The sequence below is a fragment of the Poecilia reticulata genome, chromosome 6 (assembly GCF_904066995.2).
Source record: "Poecilia reticulata chromosome 6, P_reticulata-male-v2, whole genome shotgun sequence".
NCBI lineage: Eukaryota > Metazoa > Chordata > Actinopteri > Cyprinodontiformes > Poeciliidae > Poecilia > Poecilia reticulata.
The window spans coordinates 5,850,015-5,872,595 of NC_088835.1; the positions used below are offsets into that span (position 1 = coordinate 5,850,015).

Here is a 22,581-nt window from a genome sequence, read left to right on the forward strand (position 1 = left end):
TGGACCAGAAAGTAATCTTTTATTATTCTTTACCAACTTGTATTACTTCCATAAGGCCTTTATGTGTTGAAGAACTGCCCCACCTTCGGCACTGAGTAGATCCAGACGCCTGGAGGTGTGTTTATTGAGCTGAGATATAAATGTTAGCTCCAGCGTAATGTCAGCGAACCTTCAGACCTCTTTTTGAACTGTTTTCTTTTTTCTCTTGAACAAGACATCAAGCCAACTCTTGGCATTTGAACCATTTTCTCCAGTGAGATTCAGATGAGCCGGATAAAAACACTGTCACAATTCTGCCCAACCCAAACGAGAAGTTGGCTTTGACCTTCGGGTTACGTTCATACTAGCAATTCGTATTTCATAAAACATTTCAGTACAGCAAAGCTAAGTAAATATACTTCTAATTTTTGTCTCACGTTCAAAGTCAGTAAATTGCAGATTCAAAGCTGAAATGTCAAACTTTCTGCCAGACTCATGCGGCTGAGAGGGAAAAACACCAAGAACTCCTACTAAAAAAATGAAAACCTGAAGCAACAACAAATCTTCCACGCTTGTTAAGCCATCACAGATATTTGAAGATCCAACTGGATCCTGCAGTGGTGGAGATCTTAAAAACGTGAATTAGTAAACTTTTTTCAGCTCATTCCTTTCTCAGTAACAGAGATTGAAAAAAAGCTAAAGCAAAACCTTCTCAGTTTATTGAGGCTTTAAAAAAAGAACAGATGAATTTCTAGAAATATTCTCATCCAAAAAACACACCAGTCAAAATTCTTCTAACACATACTGAGTTGTACAAGTCTAAGAATCAGATGCTGATCTGATTTAATCTCAAGTATGACTCTTGCAGCTAACGTTATGTATCGCCCTATTTCTCCTTGCAAATTTTTGACAATCTGAGATTCTTATGTCAGCTGCTTTAGCTGTGTTTCCATTACAAACATGAGCAAATAAAGAAACACAATTGCAGTGTTTCCATTAAATAAGATATTAAATTAAAATCTCATATAAATGAGCTTGTTTTCGCCAGTAGCAACATCCAGATGTTGGTCATGTGACTTGTGTGTTGTAAAAAAAGGACAATAAAAAGTGTTTCTCTTGCAGTTTTTTGCTAAACGCATCTATTTCTATGTGGCTGAAAAACTAGCACAAAAACTTTTTAGTCAAAAACACGGGAGTTCTTTCGGAATTGTCGTTTCCATTAAGAGTATTTATTTTCATCTCAATTTGCGAGGTTTTTGTATCCTAAACTTCAGAAGAGAACCCAGAGAGCAGTCAATGATGATGTAAGTCATTATCAATCTGAATATATAATCTGTAACCGTTTTGCTTTTACAAACTCTCAAATCACACAGCACGTAGTGTGCTGAATAAACTTGGATATGAGATCAGTGGAGCTGTCACCAGCTACGTAGACAACTAGGCACGTAAACAAAGAAGTGATGTAAATGACTTCTTTGCCTTTATCTCCTGTGCCCCCCTCTACCATAAATCCCTTTTGTGCTGTGCCTGGCTCACTAACAGTCAATAAATCAAGTGACGAAAACCGCCCAACAGCTTAATTGTGTTAAAATAAATTGCAAACACAGATGGAAAACGTGCATTCATTTGGCACTTGTGTCTCACGCTCGTCTTTGTCAAACGTTTCTACAGCAGAATCAACCCAGATCGGCTTCTCTGCCTAATTTGCATTTATTTAATCAGGAAAAGTCTGACAATGGATAGTTTTCTGTTGCTTCATTGTATTCTGATGTGAGGCATAATGTGTATGGGTAAAAAAAAAAAAAAGAGAATCATGTGGTAGGGATGTTTTCAGACATTGAATATAAGGCAGGGGTGCCAAAATGTTTCATTACGTGAGCCAATATTGTCGAGTCAGAAAGTAAATAAATTAATAAATTAGTCCAATTTTGTTCAATTTGTTGTTGTTTGTTGGAAAAGGCTGTTACTCAATGTATATCCAAAAGTAAAAAAGGATTTTACAATTTTACACAAAAGGCAAATTTTCAAAATTTCCAATTTCTTTTGGTCTTGACCAAATTTATTCTCAGTGATTTTCAAAATGGCTGCCATGTTTAACCAAGTTTAATACATGAAATAAAAACTAATAGGCTGCAGCGAAGTCGGCTTTTCGATAAAAGTCTCTGGATTGCCATGGTTAAAAGCTTGATTCTAAAAAAAATATATACTTTGCATTCTATTGAACATTTTCCATTCCTAGACAATTATGTTGATAATAATTTTACTCTGATTAAAAATAAAGCATCTTTTACATGAACCATCTTCAATGTCATATTAGGACCATTGTAGACAGAAAACATTGGAGTAAATTTCCATCAAAAAAAATTTTGAGTTGAAAAGTCAAACATTTGATGGAAAAAAATCTGAAAATTTTAGATTGTCAGAAATTTTCATAAGATTTTTTTTTTTTTTTTATTTCAAATGTCAAAAATTTTCTCTGAAAAAAACTTTAATTTTGATGTTCATCTCAGAAATTGTTTTGATTTTCAAGTTTCAAAAGTTTTTTGGCGAATTCCTATCTACAATGGCCTTAACACTCAATGGTATCCACCTGTATTGGGCCAGTCAAATTTTTGTCAATGTTGAAATGCAGTCGGGGGTGGGGGACACACAAAACCACCTCAAGGGCCATTAACGACCCCCGGGCCGCACTTTGGACATCTAGGGGACTGTATTTATACGCCCTCTGGTGCGTGTAATCTAACATGCCGATAAGTGATGGGGTGAAGTTTGAGGTTAGACGTCGTCTGAGACAAAGAGACTGAAAAATGGGAGAACCAGAGTCGGCGTGTTTTGTCTTCGCTGATTTTGGCCTTGGCTGCACATTAAAAGTTGCGAGAAACATCTGGAAGTCAGATGTCTGCCGTGGCCGCCAGGATTTTTTTCTATCAGCCAGAGGCTCAAACGATGTTCTACCAACGTGCTGTTTTTTCAAGCTTGACCTCTGGAAAATCAAGGCCTGCCTCGTGTGTTTTAAAAAGTATGTTTGCCTGCTCCTTCTCCCCGTTTTCTGAGTTCAATCGTCATGTCCAATCAGAGCGACGTTGTATGGGCCGAACCTCTAATTCCTCTCCAAGAGAGCGTTTTGTTTAGCATTATTTGGTCGTTAGCTGAGCAAAATTGCATTTCCATCCATTTTGGTCCTTTTAATGTCTTTGTCTTTAATTCTTCTGAGACATTATTTCTACCTCCAGCTAAAGCCAAAGCCACACTCATCGGTCCACAAAATCTTGAGCGTCATTTTGCCCACATTTCCAGTCTGTCTGCCCAGAAGGACTGTGGTTCTGTGGTGGAGTTTAGAAATGCTTTCCATTTGTTCCTCACTGACCCCCAGGCATCGGACTGCGATGATAATACTCCACAGACATTAGGCTCCTTCCTGCTTTCAGTATGTGTTTATTAAATCCTCCATTGGCAGACTGTCTCTGATCTGGATACAGGAAGATATGAAACAGATTGTAACGTGAACTCTCTTATGTTTTATTTTTCAAATATCGTTTCTTAGGTCACCAATAAAATAGATGACGCAAGGGAATGATACTTTTAGCCATTCAGTAAGACTATTTAAGTCCAAAAGATTCTTAAGGACACCACAAGCTAAAAGAAAATCTAACAAAAAATATTCCTCTTCTGCTTGATTGATTCTGATGACTTGATAAACAAGCCAAACAGCCTAATCCTTGATACATGAGATATGCAGGTACAACTCACAAAGTTGGAATACTCGTTCCAATAGACATTCATTTGTCAAATTAAAAGTAGTTTTTGATGAATAACAACCTTTAAGCAGGTCACTCACAAAAAGACAATTTCAACTCATGTTAAAAAAATATAGATGGTAATGTTTCATTAAGACTTTGTTGTAGAGTTTTAAATCAACCACAGGGTGAAACATCAAATTAGTCTCAAGAAACTATGAAATAACACACAAAAATAAAATTAAAACAGTGTTTCTTACGGGTCACAAATTTGATAAAAGTTTATGTTGTGAAACCGCAACATAAATCTGGATTTTATGGAGCCACTTACTTCAAACCTCGCAACCACTTTGGAATATAACTTTTATACACGTAGATAAGCTTTTTTTTTTTTACTAGATAAATCGGTTTTATTTACAGTTTAGGCTACGATAAAGTAAATAAATGTGAATTCAAATATTGTAGAGGTAAAGCACTGTGAAGACAAATTACATGGACCAACAATATTCACGGGAGAAAAGTACCACAGCTGAACCCGAAGAGCTAAAATCCGCTAATATTTGAGACCAGCTCTAAATATAATCGCCTTTTTCAGTAGTTCACACACCAAATGTACCATAATAAGCAGTAGTAGTCACAGTGAAAACCAGCTTTTTTCTGCTGTAAGGGAATAGCCACAGGCTCCTCTTTTCAGCTAGCTTACTTTAGCTAGCAGACAACAACACTGAATTGCTAGCTAGCTACAATTGCTACCTGTAGTGCTAATCTAGTTGTTTCTCCGTGGCATATTTTACAGATTTTTTTGAACATATCTGTCTTACATTCAAAATTTGCAAGAATTTTTAGATTAATCTCAGAAGTGTTTAAGAAGAAAAAAAAAGTGAACATTTTGGAGTTTCAAAAATTACACATTTGCTTGAAAAATCTTAGAAATTTTCTTAAATTCACTTCCAGAGTTCTATTCTCAAAAATGTCTGTGATTAATCTCAAAAAGTGAATCTAAAACAGTTTCTTATAACTGTTTTGTAACAAATTTTTGACTTTTCAGTTTTTCTTTCTAGAAATTTTCTTGAACCTAGTCTTCAAATTTTAAACTTTTTTGGCAGAAATGTACTCTTCTTTTTTTTTGTTGGTTAATTAACATTTTATTAATCTAATGTAGCGGTTCTCAACGTGGGCGGTACCGCCCCCCGGGCGCGGTCAGAGGACGGCAGGGGGCGCTGGTGGAAATTTTTACCAAAGGGGGGCACTGGGATGCCTTTGGGGGGCGTTTGGTCGAAAGTAAACTTTACCCCTTAAATGCACAACAATGCCAGTTAGACTTTGAGTAACTTGGTAAAACTGTATTGTGTAACATTAAATCATGCTTGGCTGCAACTGTATCAATGGCAGCTCTCCTTCTTCTCTTCAGTGTTTGTAGCTTTTGGCACAGCTCCGTTCTCCTGCTACTGGTAGCTTCACCGCATCAATTCAATGTTACACGGGCTGATGACGTGATTCACTTTGTCTGGTATTTCTGTACATATGTTTTGGCAGTTCTGTGATCATGTTAGGCAGCAACTTATATTAAAAAGTGTTTTATTTCCGTTTGAATACTGCCCGCTTCCATGGAAGGACAACAGAAAATCGCTCTTATAAACATGTAATTACTAAAATCATGATACCCTCACTTTGTATCCCTCTGAAAAATGAACCCATTTAAATAAAGAAATCCCTCCATGGGTGATACCACCATAGAGAGCGTTCATTTTATAGCGTTAACACCGGTGCTGTAAGTGGTCCTGTACGAAACGGGTGTGATAGAACAACTGTATCACAGCACTTTTACATTTCAACAATCAGAATACTGAAATTGTTTCCGTTGTTTTAAAAGGTTTATGTCAGTCTGCCTTTTCCCCATCGATACGCCCTGCACCTTAGGGGGTTAAAAGAAAAAGAAAAAAAAACGACGCGCACATTGCACAAAACTCTGAAACAGGATAAGTTGGACATAAAATGGAGCGACGTACTAGATGTGAATTATGGCTTAATAACAGAGAATCCGCGCTGAACAGTGAAAAATCAACACATGATGTGAAGCACATGACAATTAGGCAGCGCAGCAGGTGATGAGTGAAGATTACTGGTGGTGAGCGTCAATAAATGATCAAATAAATATAGCAAGTAGCCTACAAATTCTTTGGTGGGGGGCGGTGAGGGACCTGGATAAAGGCTAGGGGAGCGCTGGCCCAAAAAAGGTTGAGAAACACTGATCTAATGGATCAATTTAAACAGAATTGTCACAATATGACAACTTCATGTACTGAAAAAACAACATGAAGGAGTGGATATATATATTAGCCCACCCTTCAAATATCACCACCAGCAGCCACTGGATGTAATGTTTTAATTTACCTCATCAGACCAAATTAAACCTTCCAAACTATAAATTTAACAGTTTGGAAAATCCAGATGAGTGAGAAGCACACTGTAATTTCACCGTGTGCTTTGCCTTCTTAATCTGCATTTCAAACCTGTTATTTTCCTGGTGTGGGGCGACTTTTTTATTGTCAGCGGGGTGGCCTGACGCTAAGACCGTGGATGAAGTGGGATGAAGCCGACATAACGCTGCCTGTATTAATCATTGTGAGGTGTAATTTATAGCCGCTGAATCACAGAAAGCCTCAAGAGCCAGACCAGCCAGTAACTCTAATCCCTCAAGAGAAAATCCCGTAACAGCCACGTTTTAAAGTCACTCCGCTGTTTGGTCTCGCACCTGTGAGCGCTAACGCTGCCATACGACCCTTTGAAGTACGCCGGCGTAGTAAAAACCTTGTGACTCATTGTAGTTTGAAGCACATTTATGTTGTCATTTACGGTTACTGTCTTCGTTACGCAACTTGGCTTGACCCACAGACTGCACACAGTGAAAAATTAAGGCGGATAGTGTGTTTTCATGTGGAGGATTGTCTATTCTTTTTTTTTTTTAGCCATAACCAAACTTGACTCACACCCTGTGATGTGGGAGTCTGTCAAGCAAGCGTGGATTCTGTCTCTACTTTTTGCTGCGCTTTGTGGGAATTTCCTGAGTCTGTGTGGCTGACATGTTAACAACGGCATATTAGGGAAATTGTGGATATGAAATAGGGGGGAAAGAAACAAGAGGACATTTTTGTCAAAAAACAATTTAAAGATTAATCTCAGAAATTTTCTAGAAAAAATTTGAATTTTTGAAAAAACTAAATTTTTTGAGAAAATTACATAAACATTGATATAAAAAACACAGACATTTTGAGATTAATCTCAGAAATTTTCTAGAAAATCAGACATTTGTGAGTTTCAAAGGTCAAAAATTTGCTACAAAAAACTCCTCAAAAATGTTTAAGAAAAAAAGCTTGAAAAGTTGAAAATTTGCTAGAAAAAATCTTAAATTTTGACATTAATCTTAGAAATTTTTATGAAAAAAACTCTGAAATATTTGAATTTTTATTGTTTGAAAATATGGATTTATGATGAAAAAATCCATAGCGGAACAAACATAGTACTTGGAAGAATTTTTTTTTTTTAGCAGATCATACAAAGTCACACACATACAAAATTATTTTATGAAACGCTACAATGAGAATCAGATTTGTGTTGTGAAACAATAGATATAAGAAAGATTAGAAATGTTGGGAAGTGGAGGTAGAAAAATAAAAAATTATGCTTCAAAAATGCTTCAAACTCCAAATATTTAAGCACTTCGTTTTCAAAGTACCAGCAGGAATAGAATAAAAAATAAATTTAAAAACAGCCACTACATCTATAACCATTTGATAAGTTAATAATATCCACACATCTGTACAAAATAGAAAGCATATAAAGCTGGCCTGAAAAATTCACAGATTTGTGGCCAAACAATCTTCAATCTTTCCTTGTTTTAAGTGGCTATTGTTCAGCTTTTTTTAATCTTCTGGGTAATTTCAAAACGTAATTATAAAACTGATCAAAGTGGGTTTTTTTTCTTCTTTTTTAATAAAAGCCCGTATTGACATACTCCAGTTCCCATCTTCAGCATGTCTCACCTTATTAACTGGAATTGATTCGTGCCACGCTGCTTATTTTTCACAGCTTATTTTCACCTGGACAAACAGAGCAGCTGATAACAGGAGCTTCTGATTTGTGGTAAACTGGAGAAGCATCACACGCACAAGCACACAGACCTTCTCTATAGTCGTAAAGTAACAAGCCCCCTGATAGTTTCAAACATCGAGTCAGCTCGTCATCCCTGAACTCAGAGATCACAGTGAGGACCGCTCCATCAGAACTCCATGTGCCTGAAGTACTTTCTGTATGCACTCGCTACTTGAGCACATCCAAATTAAAAAGTGACTCATCCAAAAGTTGAATTCATTAACAGCTCAGGAGGACTGAATTTTACTGTTGACATTTATCAGAGGAATCTGTTAAGACATAATCATCAAAAAACAAAAGAAAAACATCAAACAAATACATGTTAGCTAGCTTGAACCACTTTTCCCGCCGCCGTCACCGACTCGGCCAGCAGCTACCTGCAGCAGTGACAGTGATGCGTCGTGTCCCCAGGAACCCGCCGCTCTACGAGATAATAGAGCCGCCGTCGCCTGACCCTCTCTTGGACATGCATGTAAATATCTGTCATTCCCTCTAAGCCGTAGTGCACCACTTCCCCTCCTTTGGAAAACAAACCGGTTATTATTTTGTGAGGGTGATGTTTTGTGGCTCGTCGGGAGTTGGAGGGGGGTGTAAATCAGGACGGGTTCATCCTCATGTGAGACTGGTTATGTAACTGAGAGGGATGGCAATAAACGGTCACATTTGGTTTGGTCCAAACAATGAGACTCTATTCTGTTGCTTTCATCCCCGTCCTCGAGACTAAATTTGTTTTTGTTTCATTATTTTGTAGAATCAAGGATGACACAGAATAGTAAATTGCATTGCTGGTTTTCAGACTCTATATTTTGTTATGCAAAACACACACACACGCGCACGCGCGCACGCACACACACACACACACACACACACGCACACACACGCACACACACACGCACACGCACCCATGCACACTCACTGTTTAAATCTATCCATTAGTCCAAAACCATAAAAGCCATACTTTTTGTAGAACGCAAGGGAAATGTTGGCAAATTATCGCCTTGGGCGGGAACGTGCCCCTTACCGAACATGTCACTCTCAGAAGAAACTGTTGACCTAGGCACTGCTTTTTACACACACCTTTGGAGGACTGTAATAAAGTATAACATTTCCTTCCTGATCACCCTCAAAAATTTAACCAAACGTCAATAAGACTGAAGACGAAGTACCAGGTTTGTCTTTCATGGTCCGCATATCTGAACTAGTTAAGCCGTTCTTTTTTTTTTTATGAGAATATGTTTTAATTAGGACTTTTATCTTGACTTGTTTTTCATGAATTTGATGTTTTACATTTTAACGCAATGTTTGAACTTTTTTTTTGGGCTGCAACCTCCGTATTCACGTTTCTGGAACGCCGGTAGCTCTGAAGCGCAACTGACATCTGCAGACGACGGCGATGAACAGCAAAACTGCTGGTCTTGGCCCACTGGGGGGTTAACATTTGCCTCAGAAAACAATCTGATGCGACACTGGATACACAAATACTGTTGTGTTGTGGTTTTGCTAAAAGGAGCTAACCTATTACTGCAGCCATTGAAGCCTAAAATAGCATCTCAATGCTAAACATGTTGCAAAAGCACAGACGCCAACGCCAATATCACTATCTGTAGTCCACGGTTCTAAAGAACTGAATTGGCTTAATATCACTTAGAATCTGATGATTGGATAACCTAATTAACAGATAATAAATAATACATTTCTATGTTGTTGAGCTCTTGTGTCTTCAGACCCTGCATACTCATGGTACAAAATAATTGGGTAGTAAGCAGGGAAGCCATGAGTTGCAGCTAAATTTGTTGATTCTGTCTTTCCATTGTTTGCTCTTCATGTGTTGATAGACATTGTGCATTTTACCAGTTTGTTTGAGTTTTATTAGTTTGTTTATAAGTCACTCAAAATTACTCAAAAATGCAACATAAAGCTGCTAATTGTGAAAGAACAGTGGGGTTTTCTTTGGGACTGCATGCAATGAAACTGGAGTACCTGGAGAAAATATCATGATAAACTCAGACCAGCTCAGTCTAAGGCTGTAAGATCACTTCTCACCTCTCCATGATGAGAGGTAAGTCCTAAATACCAGACCAAGATTCTTACCCCATGCAGAATTACTTAAATATGTCAAATGAGGGCTGGTATGAAGCCTGACAATTGTTTCGCTCTTGTTCTGCAAAAAGGTAAGACTGTAGCTCAGGATCGAGCAGCAGATCAAGAGGACAATCTGAAGCACAGCATCAAGAACTAATACAGGACGGGTTTCAGGAAATCTCCGAAAATACTCCAGCATCCAGAGTCTGTAACGGCGCTTAATTAAATACTTTTGAGAAGACCTAAAAGCGGCCGCACATGGCCACTCGCACTCCACCCTAATTGAGTTTGATCACTTCTGCCAAGAAAAAGAAGAAAAGCTTTAAGAGGAAAGCTGTGCCAACCCTTCCCCAAAGAGACCTGAGGCCGGAGCTGCCAAAACGTCCTAAACCAAGTACTTAGCAAAGACACTTATATAAAGTATGCTTGTATAAAATGCCACTTCTTGTTAAGAAGAGTCTGAGAGACAGTAAACGCTGAGAACCTGCAGCATCTCTCCGCGTCCTCTTCAGTTACGACGGCGTCAAATGTGGGTAGTTTGACTCAAACCATGAGTCACTTCTGTGTGATCGCTCCCCGGCAAACCGCGTCAACTGGCATGGTTTACAAGTGTTTAACAATATGAAGCACAAAAACATCAGAAGGAGTCACAAAACAGAAGTGGGGCTCAGTTTTCTTTGACAACCAGGATCATTCAGGGAGAAATAACTTTGTTCAGACAGCAACTAAAGATTGAACCTCATCCATTCTCAGGGGCTTCCATTGTCACTGTGAGGCCATTTACCCCACTTAGTACAACAAGCTCCTTATAAATGACCTTTGCTCCCCGTAACACTGCGTCCTTATTTATTCCACTCCATATTCACAGCTTATTGGATCTTTATCTCCTTTCTAGCATTACAGAGATTAAATCAGAATGTTGTTCACCAAAGAACTTTCTGAAACTTCAAGCTGCAGTATGTAACTTTTAGAAACAATGTTTTTATATATACGTATATTAGAGATGTGCCGATCAGGTTTTTTCCTGCCGATACCGATTCCGATCACCCATGAGGGCCGATCATCGATTCCGACCACATAATTTTTTTTTTTTTTAATCATAAACACTACCGGTTACATTATGTGGAAAAAGGAACCATGAATTAACCTTAATTTAGACAAAAACTTGTTTTTAATAATTTTTTCCAAGAAGAAAACTAAACAAAACAGGCATTGTGCAAATTGTACTGCTATCAGTAATACTATCTTTAACAGACTGATAACATATGAAGGCTCTGAAGAGGCTAAATAATGCAAAGAGCCAAAATAAAACCTCTCAACATTGCCAAAAAAATTCAAGTATAAAACTTGACATTCAAAGGCTCCATTACAATAAACAGTCCTGAGTTACTGACTGAAAACTTCCTGATAGCATGGCGGCTAGCTGATTACTGCTAGTTCTGATTGGCTGTTTCTGACTGAGACGGAGTAATTATGCAGAACAGGGAGGAGATCAATTATTTTTTTAGAGATTATCTGTCTCATGCTGGGACAGCGAAAGTTTTAATACGTATGTAACATTGACTTTTTTAAGTTAGATGCTGCAGCTTTAAACAGAGGTTCGGTGTGAGAGTCACTACTAGATGGAGCAGAAGCAGCGCTCCGTCTGTCAAATATTACTACCTGTATCGCGTAGCAGTGGTTCAACAGCGAGAACAGAACCAGCGTCTTACATCGCAGCTCGAAGATTTAAATAATTTTGCGAGTTATTTGTTTAGCTTTCTGACCGTCATGCTAATCTGGGTGAGTGTTTGTAGCTGTGCGCTGCTTTACCTGCTATCTGATCCTCCATGTCTTTTTTACTGCAGTGAGCCTCGATGTAGCCAAACTCCGTCAAGAATGGTATTGTTTTTATGCCATATTAGATTCGTTGTGTTGATGCATTTTGACGTGCTTCACCCCCACGTGGTTCAATTTTCCGCCGCAACAAGCAAACGTTCCCATTCACTCAGTGCATTATAGTTCCACATCGCTTAGGATTTGTTTCTGCGCGTTTGTGCAGTGTGAAGGAAAGAGGAGACCAGCTGAACAGGGAGGCTGCGAAATGAGATGCAGGTGATCAGTTTGTGTGATCGGCAACAAGAGACCATGATCGGCGATCACTGATCATACACTTTGTCACGGAAATCGGCTGATTATGATCGGTGGCCGATCGATCGGCACACCTCTAATGTATATATATTTGTTCAAATCATCACCGTGTTGTCACATAACAAGATGGAAAAAAAATCTGTGGAAAAAAATCTGTGGCGTTTCTCTTCCTCCTTCCTGTTCTCCTACTGCCATCTGCAGACCATGCCTGGTCAGAAACAACCAGTCAGAGTTAGTGGGAGGGTTTTAGCGCTGTTAATTGAGGTCATGTACACGCTGCTCAACGTGGTAATGGCAGACAGATAACTTACTGTTATAGACATGTTGCATGTTAATGTTTACATCCGGAAGTTGTGAACATGCGCACAGAGCTGGGAGACGAAAAGACGATTTGTGAAAAGATGAACAATTACAAGGAGATATAAAATAAAACAGACTAAACACCAAGCGTTAAAAACATGTATGAAAGTGACAAGATAAGATACCTCATTATTTCTTCTAAATTTCCTACTTTATCATGTCGCTCACAGATGTGTGAAAGACGGCTCCATTTTGTTCAACGATGATTCATCCTCCTGCCACCAATTTTTTTTAGATTACATGTTTCCAGAGAAAAGCCGATGTGCGGCGTAGCATTACCCAAACGGCACAGGAAGAGGCCAGTGAGCGAAGGCGGCGAGTATCCATCTTCATTAGAGATCCTCCTCTGTTGACTCAAAGCGGGGCCGGCCTCTGTGGCCATCGATCCAGCTCCTTCCAGGAAGCCTGGGGTTCGCCGTCCCCCTCTAAAGCCTCCGGTCATTTGGGTCAGCGCTGGGAGAGATTGAAGTGGGGGGGGAGTGTTTACCTGCTGGAGCTGTCGTCTCACTGAGGGGTTGAGCTAACAAAAACAAAAGCTAGCGAGTATTGACAAAATTGACCTGTGATGCACGCATTGATTGCTGCAGTTTGCGACGGATGTTTATGGTTTCTGCTTTTGATGGAGTTGAGGGGAACGAGCTGCTCTTGGCTGGTTATAGTTTGCAACCAAGCATAGTTTGTTTTTCTTCTTTTGTGGTTGGCAAACCTTTAGTTCAAAAGGTCCACATTTAGAACAAGTGAGGATGAACTTTGTTTCATTAAACTTCCTTAAAACTTAAGCAAACTGACTTTAACTTAACTTAAAGGGACAGTATTATGTATTTTCCAGCCTCACAGGACAATAGGACAACCAGGTAACTATGTTAACTTCAGTTGTTAAAAAAATGTGATAAATATCAAATATGACTTAAAAGAAATTTGACTTAATACTTTAACACCTTGAAATTTTTTGCCTCTGTCTCTTTAAAAACTCCTGATGTTTCCAACACGCTGCCTTCAGGAAGTCAACATGTTTACAAGTGTTGGTTGGAGCACTGGACTGACAGGTAGCTCCTATGATGAGTTCAGCTGATGCCCAGTTTCACCAGGTGTTTGCTAATTGCTGCTGGCTAGTCTGCAGGAGCAGAGGGCGGGAGGGGGATCGAAGGGGAGTGCTGCTCAGAGGCCCAGAGGCAGAAGCTAAGAAACTTGGCAGCTGCAGATCTGAGGAGGAGGAGGAGCTTTATTCTCAAAGGTGGACAGAGCTCAGCTCCTTCAGACTAGCCAGCAGCAATCAGCAAACACCTTGTGAAATTGAGAATCAGATGAGCTCATTATAGGAACTTCTCAGTGAAACGTGGGTAAAAACGTTGTTAAAGGGTTAATGGAGGAGCCATGTTGTGATGACTTTCTGAAAGCGGAGTTACATAAAGAGCAGGAGGTTCTTAAAGAGACAGAGACCCAATGTCAGGGTGTTAAATTCTGAAATCTTTTTTTAAGTCATTTTTGATATCTCCAGCATTTTTATAACGACTGAAGGTAACAAAGGTCCTTGATTATGCTATAAAATGGTATCATGTGCTTGGAAAATACATACCACAGTCCCTTTAAAGGATTTCTCAAACGTACAACAAACACTTCAGGTCCTTTTTAATGAAATTTCAACATGATGTAAAGCTCAAAAAAGTCAATTCTACATGAAGCTGTCCCATTAAATGTTTTTTTTTATTTTAAATGTCTCAACAAATATCTTCATTTTTTCCCTCCAGTACCCGCATGCAGACCCTGCAGGTGGACTCAGTCCAGCGGTGGATGGAGGACCTCCGCCACATGACCGAGGTGGAGTGCATGTGCGTCCTTCAGGCCAAGCCCATCGGCGTGGACGAAGACTCCCACCAGGGGGAGCTCATAGTGACGTCCGGGATCGGCGCGGGCGACCACGTGGCCAGGAACAACCTGCAGACGCTCCTCCGGCGGGCGCTGGTGGTCAGCACGGAGCTGGGCAAGATGTTTCAGCGGCTGGAGAAAGGCCGCTGGCAGAGGGTCCACAGCACGGCCGTACGCGCCAACTGCCATGTGCGCTCGCTGGTCCACGAGTACAGCGCCGCCCGGAGCACGCCGCCGGAGATGCAGAAGGTGGGTGAGGGTTGACTTTGGTTTTCCGCCAGAAACATTGATGAGGATATGATATAAGATTTTTACGGAAGAGGATTAGGGCCACTGGGGGAAAAAAATAAAACAGTTCTGACTTTAATCTCAGAATTCTGAGTTTAAAGTCAGAATTCTGATAAAAAAAAGTCAGAATTCTGAGTTTAAAGTCAGAATTCTGAGTTTAATCTCAGAATTCTGAGATTAAACTCAGAATTCTGACCAGTTGACAGTCAGAACTGTTTTTTTGTTGACAGTCAGAACTGTTTTTTTTTTTTCCAGTGGCCCTAATCCTCTTCCGTATATTTTAAATACACATTCTGCATGTTTTGTTATAAAGCATAGAAACTTCTTTTAAATGCTTCATTTGCCCTCTACTTGGATTATAGAAAATTGCAAACAGGAATTTTTTTATATGGCTTTCTTTCTTTTTGAAATGTTTCTTTAAATGTTGTTTCTCTTTGCTTTTTTTTTTGCAGTATGAAAAATCCCTGCTGGAAAAGTGCATGGAGCTGACTAACATCACGGAGAGGTAACAGACACAATAATAAATCTAAGAAAAATAAGAAAAAAGTAGAAAGATCTACATTCTATGAAAAAGACAAATCTTAAATGAACAACACATCAGAAATCAAAATCCAACATGCATTTACTAATTGAAGATGCAAAAAAAGAGAAAACATTTGTTTATAATTCGTAAAGCTCAAATCCATTTTATAAAGTACATTTAAAAAGAGAAAGTTTGCTTGAATGGCTGTAAATGCTAAAAAAAATGTAATAAAAATAGAAACACGTTAAAACACACGAAACTTCAATCGATTTTCAAAAGAGTCAAAAATAGAGCAGAGACAATATAGTAAGTAGCACATCCACATGATCAAAAATAATTGAAATAAAAAAAAGATTTTAATAGACACTTAGAAACAGGAAGTGGGGATTCCTGACTAAAGTTTAAAGGCGGTTTGTTTTAAAGTTTGGGAGCCTCAACAGAAAAATCTTGACCTCCCTGAAAACCCTTTAGCTGTCATGATCACGCCGGTGACCCCATTGACCCATTGACCTGCATGCGACAGTATTTGGGGTGACAGTTAAAGGGTTAAACGTCTGCCTAGTTTTTGTGGCGACTAAACCACAAGTGGGGCCCGTTATTATCCGAGATAAGCCAGACTTGTTCAGTGTTTTCCAACAAAAGTGTCATAAACTTCAAAATATTTCCACTTCTATGAAATTGCAGTTACACCTAACATGGGCCAATTTGGGTTCTAAAAACTAGAACCTCTCCGCAATAAACAAATCAAAGACGGACGGTTTAAGTAGCTTAACTCGGTTAATATTACAGGCGGTTTCTTCAAATTCAGTACGAAGCGCCACTTTTAATGACTGCTGCAGTCTCTTTAGTGGAGCGCACTTTAACTGTTCTGACCTGCTGTAAATGTGATCCATAGCCTGACACCGGCTCCTGGCGCCGTTCCTGGGGAATCTTAGCCCTCCCATCACGGGCAAGGGGCCTCCAGTTCATTAATATTCTTGGGTTTGTGTGCTTCTTGTTTTTTTTTAATTCCCACCAGAGTCTGTATTGGAGTTCAAGTTATGAAGGCCACTCCGTTATGATCCAGGATTTCTTCTGAAAACGAGCCGCGGCCGACGATGAGGTCCAACGTTGTGTTTGAAGGTCTGGGGATGAAGTCTGTCTTTTTCTCCCAGCACCTTCCTCCTATTTTATTAATCCCTTTATTCTGACAGAATACAGACAATATGTCTTTGCAAAATATCTGCTAAACTAAGTGTTACTTTTGACATTCTGATTTCTTTTTTAAGGTTTTCAGACATAGAAAATCATTCAACTTTTTTGCAAAAGAGGATTTTCTTCTTCAGGGTGTTGATATTTGTGGAAAACAGCAACAACAAACAAAAGATTGAATATATGTAATTGGTACTTTTAATGTCGATTTTGTGGAAATTGAGTGGAATTGAAAAATATGAAAAACTGTTCAACTTTCAATTTCTATTATGACAGTTCATTATTTGACGGAGCAGTATTGTGTAAAATGAGCTTTTTTGAGTTTACCTCATGTTATTCTCTCACCACAAACATATCTGGAGAGTTGCTTTGATTATTTCATTCATGTTTGAGAAATTCTTTCATTTCCCTGTTAAAGGGTTGATACAGGTTGTGATGACTTTCTGATTACAGAGTCTCAGAAAGAGCAGGAGTTACATACATATATATATATATAATTTTTTTTAAAAACGTTACATAGTGCAGCTTTAATGTAGACCAGCAAACTGTCAACTCTTCTTTTTACAGATTGTTTTTCACTTGCTGATGATCACTAAAACATGGGATTGAGGACACATAGTTTCTATATAATTTCTGGTCTATTCAAGTTTTACTAAATGTCATCTGCATCTTATAGAAATATAAACTGATGTGTCATGTTCACCAGAGGTCACTTCAAAGTAAATAAATAAATAAATAAATAAATAAATAAATAAATAAATAAATAAATAAAATGTGTTTCATATCATTTGGAATCAAACAGCATTTACTTAATTTTCCCCATGACTGTGTGTGAAGATATTTGAACGTTTTTCCTGCAGGTGCCTTCACACAGACGATGAATTCTTCCTTAAATCCATGAGGGAGGCGATCCACGAGATCCTCACTGACGTCAGTGATTCCTTCAGCAACATGATCGACATGGCGCTGGCCAACGAGATCCGGGTCGGTGACTGTTTATTTACCTGCGTCCCAAAGTTTTACCCGTCATGCTGACTTTATAGTGACAGAGTAACTTTAAGCCACAGAGCAGAGAAACAGCAGCAGGAGCTTCATGCCTGCAAGTTAATTACAGGAAAAGCTGGTAGAGACTTGCAGCTGTAACTACAATGAGTGGTTAAAATGGTTTCCTATGTGTAATACTGAAGAATTTGAGTAAGAGAAAAATCGAATTAATGTGATTTTAACAAGTCGTACCTTTATTTGAATTCATCCCCTTGTCGTCAATCTGTTTGTCTTCTGTCACCCAGAGGTGACCTGAAGTCTCATCTTCCTTGCAGGTTCTGATCAAACAGATCGAGTCGTCAGACTGTGTTCAGACTATCGGCAGCGCCATCAGCAACCTGCTGTCTCTCACCCAGGACGGACCTCAGCTCTGCAGCATCATCGCCAAGGTAGTCCGGATAAACCAGCGCAGCCGATTGGCTGAGCTGCACAGGGGGGTTTATCCTGATAGGTTGAGATTAGTCTCAGAACTGGGATCTGTGGTGACTCACCGTTAGCGAATAGCCCCCAGTCAGACCAGAACACAACGCCACCACGCTCTTTCAGTACCAGATAAGACGAGACAGACCAGACAGCATGTCTCAAACGACCATTACCGTAGTTACCCTGCCTGCTTCTATGATTCCTTTGATAAGACTCATCCTGATGGCCACACACACACACGTATATATACCTGTGCGCTTCCCTTACAGCCAGATTGCGAGATCAATACTGTCAGCTCCCATTAGCGGTGGACATAGATCACAATTGCAGTTTGCACACATGCCTTTACCTGCCCATCCACTCATATTTAACTCCCTGTGCAGCGCCGCAGACCGAACCGTCAGGTGAGGGGGGGGGGAGCCCGGCCGCTAATGAATACCCTATACAAAACACGTCCACCTGTTATCTTCCTGCTGTCTGTCACGCTAGCTCTCTGAGGTACGGATCATCCGCCTTGTGTCAGATCTCTTCGTCACGTTTTAATTTTCCTACTAACTTTACTCACCTGCTTGTTCGGAGTTTGTTGGCTGGGAGGGGGCAGAGTAAATTACGTCTTAGTCCAGTACTTCTAAGAATGGCTGTAAATGACATCAATGGACGGCATAGAGAAGCATTGTTATGACAACTGAAGAAAGGTCAGAAAGAGTAGGAGCTTCTTAAAGAGACAGAGGACCATTTTAAGGCGTCAGATGCAAAGTTAAATTCCTTTAATTTATTTTAGATATTTCCATAACAACTGAAGGTAATGTAGTTACTTGATAGTGCTGTAAAGTGGAACTATGTGGCTAGAAAATATATAACACCGGCCTTTTAAATATGTCTGTGCAGAAACACACTAAAATATGTGTTCTGAAATTTAGCAACGAATGAATAAACAACTTTAAATATGAAGAGAAATTCACCAAAATGTCACACTGATCATCCTTAAATCTCAGAATTGCACTTGTTACAGTGGCATGATGTTGGAGCAGCTCTGTTATGTTTTAATTATGATTTTGAGGGCAGCGTTGCATGTTTGGGTGACTGTTTCCTCTGGTTTTGGATGCTGTGTAGCTGGAAGGAAGTTTACTCTCACTTTTTTTTATTTCAGTCCAATGCTTTGATGTGTAACTGTAGCAACAAAGTATTTGTTTTTTACAACTCGGAGCAACTTGTTAGCATCTCAAAAGCTAGAATAGGACTCAACAATCCCACCTAGACAGGAATTTAAGGAAAAGCACCAAAACAAATGAGCAGTGCGTTGTCATCCAGAACATGCTACTATGGGTTCATCTCTGCTGGAAAATTCAGCTGTTAGCATGTCATACACTGCAAAGACACAAAATCTAAGTTTTTATGTCTAGTTTCTAGTGCAAACCCGTTAGTACATGTAAATTAAGACAAAAATTATTTGAAAGTAAATTTCTTGCAAGATGTCTGAGCTTGTTTTAAATCACTAATTCTTGAATACAAATTAAAAAGGACTAGTTCCATCTATAACAAGACATTTTATTTGTTTTTTGTGAAGAAAAGTGGAGCTAGTACTTATGTATCTGAATTATTGACTTTACATGAGCTTATTCATCTTGCTGAAAAGTAACTTTTAAATGGTTTTTTGTCTTAATTCAAGTGTGATACGATATTTACACTGGAAGGTAGAAAAAAATTATTGGTAACAATTTGTGTTTTTACAGTGCAACAGTCATACAGGCTGTCATACAGCAGCTGTCTTCAGTCAGAGGCCTCTTCAGATGTGTTGCAAGACTGACTGCTACCAGAGATCCTCCCTCCCCACAGCTCAATCCTTCACAGCGACTCTTTGAAGTTACTTGGAGTTACGATATTCGGTTTTCATTTGGGACAAATAAAGAATTTTTGAATTTTACTGAATTGAGTTATTAGAAGACACAAAGTCAAGCCTTTGCTGCCCAGACGTTTCTGACTGCATAGAGCATGCCAGCCCACCATGTGGTCCCTGCTTCAAACAAGTCGTTTGCTCAGCGTCGCGTCATCTCAAAGAAAATTACTTAAACTCTCACTGACAAGGTTTCTGCTTGTATATCTTGTTCTAAATCACCTCCTTTCCTGCCAGCGAGCTCAGCGGAGCAGAGGGAATGATTCATAAAACTATGAGACGGAAACAAATTACACGCAGTGTGGGCCCGTATAGCTGGGGAGACACGGATGGAGACGCATGAAGTGTGAGCGGAACAGTCCTCCGAGGGATCCATTTAGGGAATGAGGGTGAAATGGGTGGAAGAGACGGGGAAGTAGCGAACGAGAAGCCCAGCAATCTGTGAAAAGTGGGAGATACTCGGAGGGAGAGAGAGAGAGAGAGAGAGAGAGAGACGCAAAAGATATTTCCTCTAAAACCAGCCATCGTCTGGCTTTACAGTAGCAGAAATGATCACTTTTTCAGTGATATATGGGGCCACATTGCAGATTTGCTGCTGGAGCTCAGAAATATTTCCAACACATCCACATAGATTGTTTTACCTTAATTAGAAAAAGGACAGTGAAAGGAGGGGTGGGGGTAAGGATAAGAAGAATAAGAGTCAGAGCGAAACTGGCAAGAAGCCAAACTATAAACTGTAAGCTAGATAGGATTTACAGTTCTGGTCAGAAGTTTATACGCACTCATCATCGACATAAATATCCTAACAATTCTGAGCTCCTTAATAACGGCAGTGCTCCTAAAAGAGTGAGTAAAGTTCAGTTATTTTGATAGCATGCATTTCCATTCACAGAAATGCACTGGGAATAATTATTTGATGCCTTTCTGAGGAGTTTTCTCTGGGACTAAAGTCTGGAGATTGGATTGGTGTCTTCGTGATGTTAATCTGATTGATCTGGAGCTAAGGTGTTACTCATTTATTGCGCTTGAGGTTGTTGTGATGTTGGACCCATCAATCTCCAGGGTAATTCCTCTTCTGCATGAAGCAATCTGATATGTGATGAGAAAACCATGAACAAGTCTCGTTTTGAGTTATTTGCTGATTCTGGAAGTGTGGATTCTTAGCTTTCTAATGACGTCAAATAAAAAATGAATAAGATATAACCATTTAAATGTTGACACTTTGCAAACAGGGCTAGTGAGAAAACAGGCCTCAGAGATCCAGAAGAATTGTACTCAGACTTGATGGGCCACCTGTTGGTGTTATAGCAAAGACTGTTCATTTACATTACTTTATATTAATCCCACCCCCAATATTGACTGTCAACTGGTACAATTGGGATGTCATGCCAGTTGAAGGCGTGCAGAGACAAAGTGTGCCTGGTTATAAAAATATATATTTTTAGATGTTTTCTGCTTTTGTTCCATTTTCCAACAAAGCTGTGAGTTTCTGTTTCAAGATAGAGACAGAAGCTCACTATCTTCTGCTGCCAAAAAAGTCTTTGCTATGAAGTCACATGTGAACTCTGACCTCTAGGGTTGTACGTTGCCTTTGTATAACATGTTAGACAATGTTTTCTTTCAGCATGACGCCTTTTGAAAACTTCATGGTTTTTCCACCAAATACAGATTTCTTAACTCTTCCTGAGTTAAAACATTAGTTTTGTTGTTTCTAAATGGATATGAACTTGTTTTCTTTGCATTATTTGAGGTCTGAAAGCGCTGCGTCTTTTTGTTATTTTGACCATTTCTCATTTTCTGCTAATAAATACTTAATGTTTGCTTGAAATTTTGGAGACATGTTGTCAGTAGTACATAGAATAAAAGAACAATATTCATTTTACTCAAACATATATCTATAAAAAGTAAAATCACAGAAACTGATCATGGTAAGTGGTCTCTTAATTTTTTCAGAGCTGTATGTCGGATACAATTGTATAAAAAACATTTCTGTAACTTGATGTCTGACTCAACGTACGTTTCAGTGTATACTGACTTGATTTCAGTGATTTTATGTCCAAAACAACCCATAAAATCCGATGGCATTTCTCTTTAGTGCAGTTATTTTTGGTGATAGCTTGACTCTGGACAGGCGTCTGCTGATTGTTACGGTACTCACAGGAACTGTAGACCTTTGATCACCCTGGAGATGATTGTTGCCTCAGTCTTTACTATTTTGGCCCTTCTCTGATCCATTAAACTGGTAGTTTTTCATTTTCTTCCACGCCTTTTTGGTTTTGGCTACCAATCTAAAGCCTCTGACATCACTGCAGTCGTCTGAAACAACCAACTAGACCTCAATGTTTCAATATTAATGCCTTACAACCAGGATGTAGAACATCTGTTGCCTTCGTCCCTAAAACACGGCGTGCTGTTTGGACACCTGCTCTTTCACATAATCCGGTTGTACAGAATCATCTCCATGCATATTGAGACGGCTGAGTCTGTTAGTTCCCCATTACTTCGCCACAGCTGGTAGGGAATTATTTGAAATGTTGGAATATGATTTTAACCAGAAACAGTAAACCGATCTGGGGAGTGATGTGGATCTGGTTTTCTCATGTACACCACTACATATACATACATTACCACTAATGTATGGGTAAAAGCCCAAATAGCAAGTCATACCTCGAACACATGGGTTTTATAGCAATCCACAAGACTCTGGTGTTACTCCAGCAGGGATGTGTTCCTTTCAATTCGATTGGCTTCTTGGCAAGGCATTGGCTTTAAAGCATGGCTCAAACAAATTTAAAGAGGCTGCAGGTTAGCGTTTTGGGAAGACCATCGCGTCCTATTTCTGTTGGAATCTTTAATCTTGATGAAGAAATTTGAACCGTCGGACCCAAACTGTTCCCCCCTCCAAATGAAAC

General features: G+C 39.3%; 1 protein-coding gene across 3 annotated transcripts in view; it reads left to right on the forward strand.

Annotated features, from left to right (window-relative positions):
* Positions 1–22,581, forward strand: part of insc (INSC spindle orientation adaptor protein) — a 61,844-nt gene that overhangs the window by 25,873 nt on the left and 13,390 nt on the right. For all 3 annotated transcript variants that reach the window (XM_008410812.3, XM_008410814.3, XM_008410813.3), the window contains exons 3-6: positions 14,189–14,555; positions 15,047–15,099; positions 17,169–17,292; positions 17,628–17,741. In XM_008410812.3, the coding sequence (XP_008409034.1) occupies positions 14,189–14,555; positions 15,047–15,099; positions 17,169–17,292; positions 17,628–17,741 (658 nt within the window). The remainder of the gene's footprint in view (positions 1–14,188; positions 14,556–15,046; positions 15,100–17,168; positions 17,293–17,627; positions 17,742–22,581) is intronic.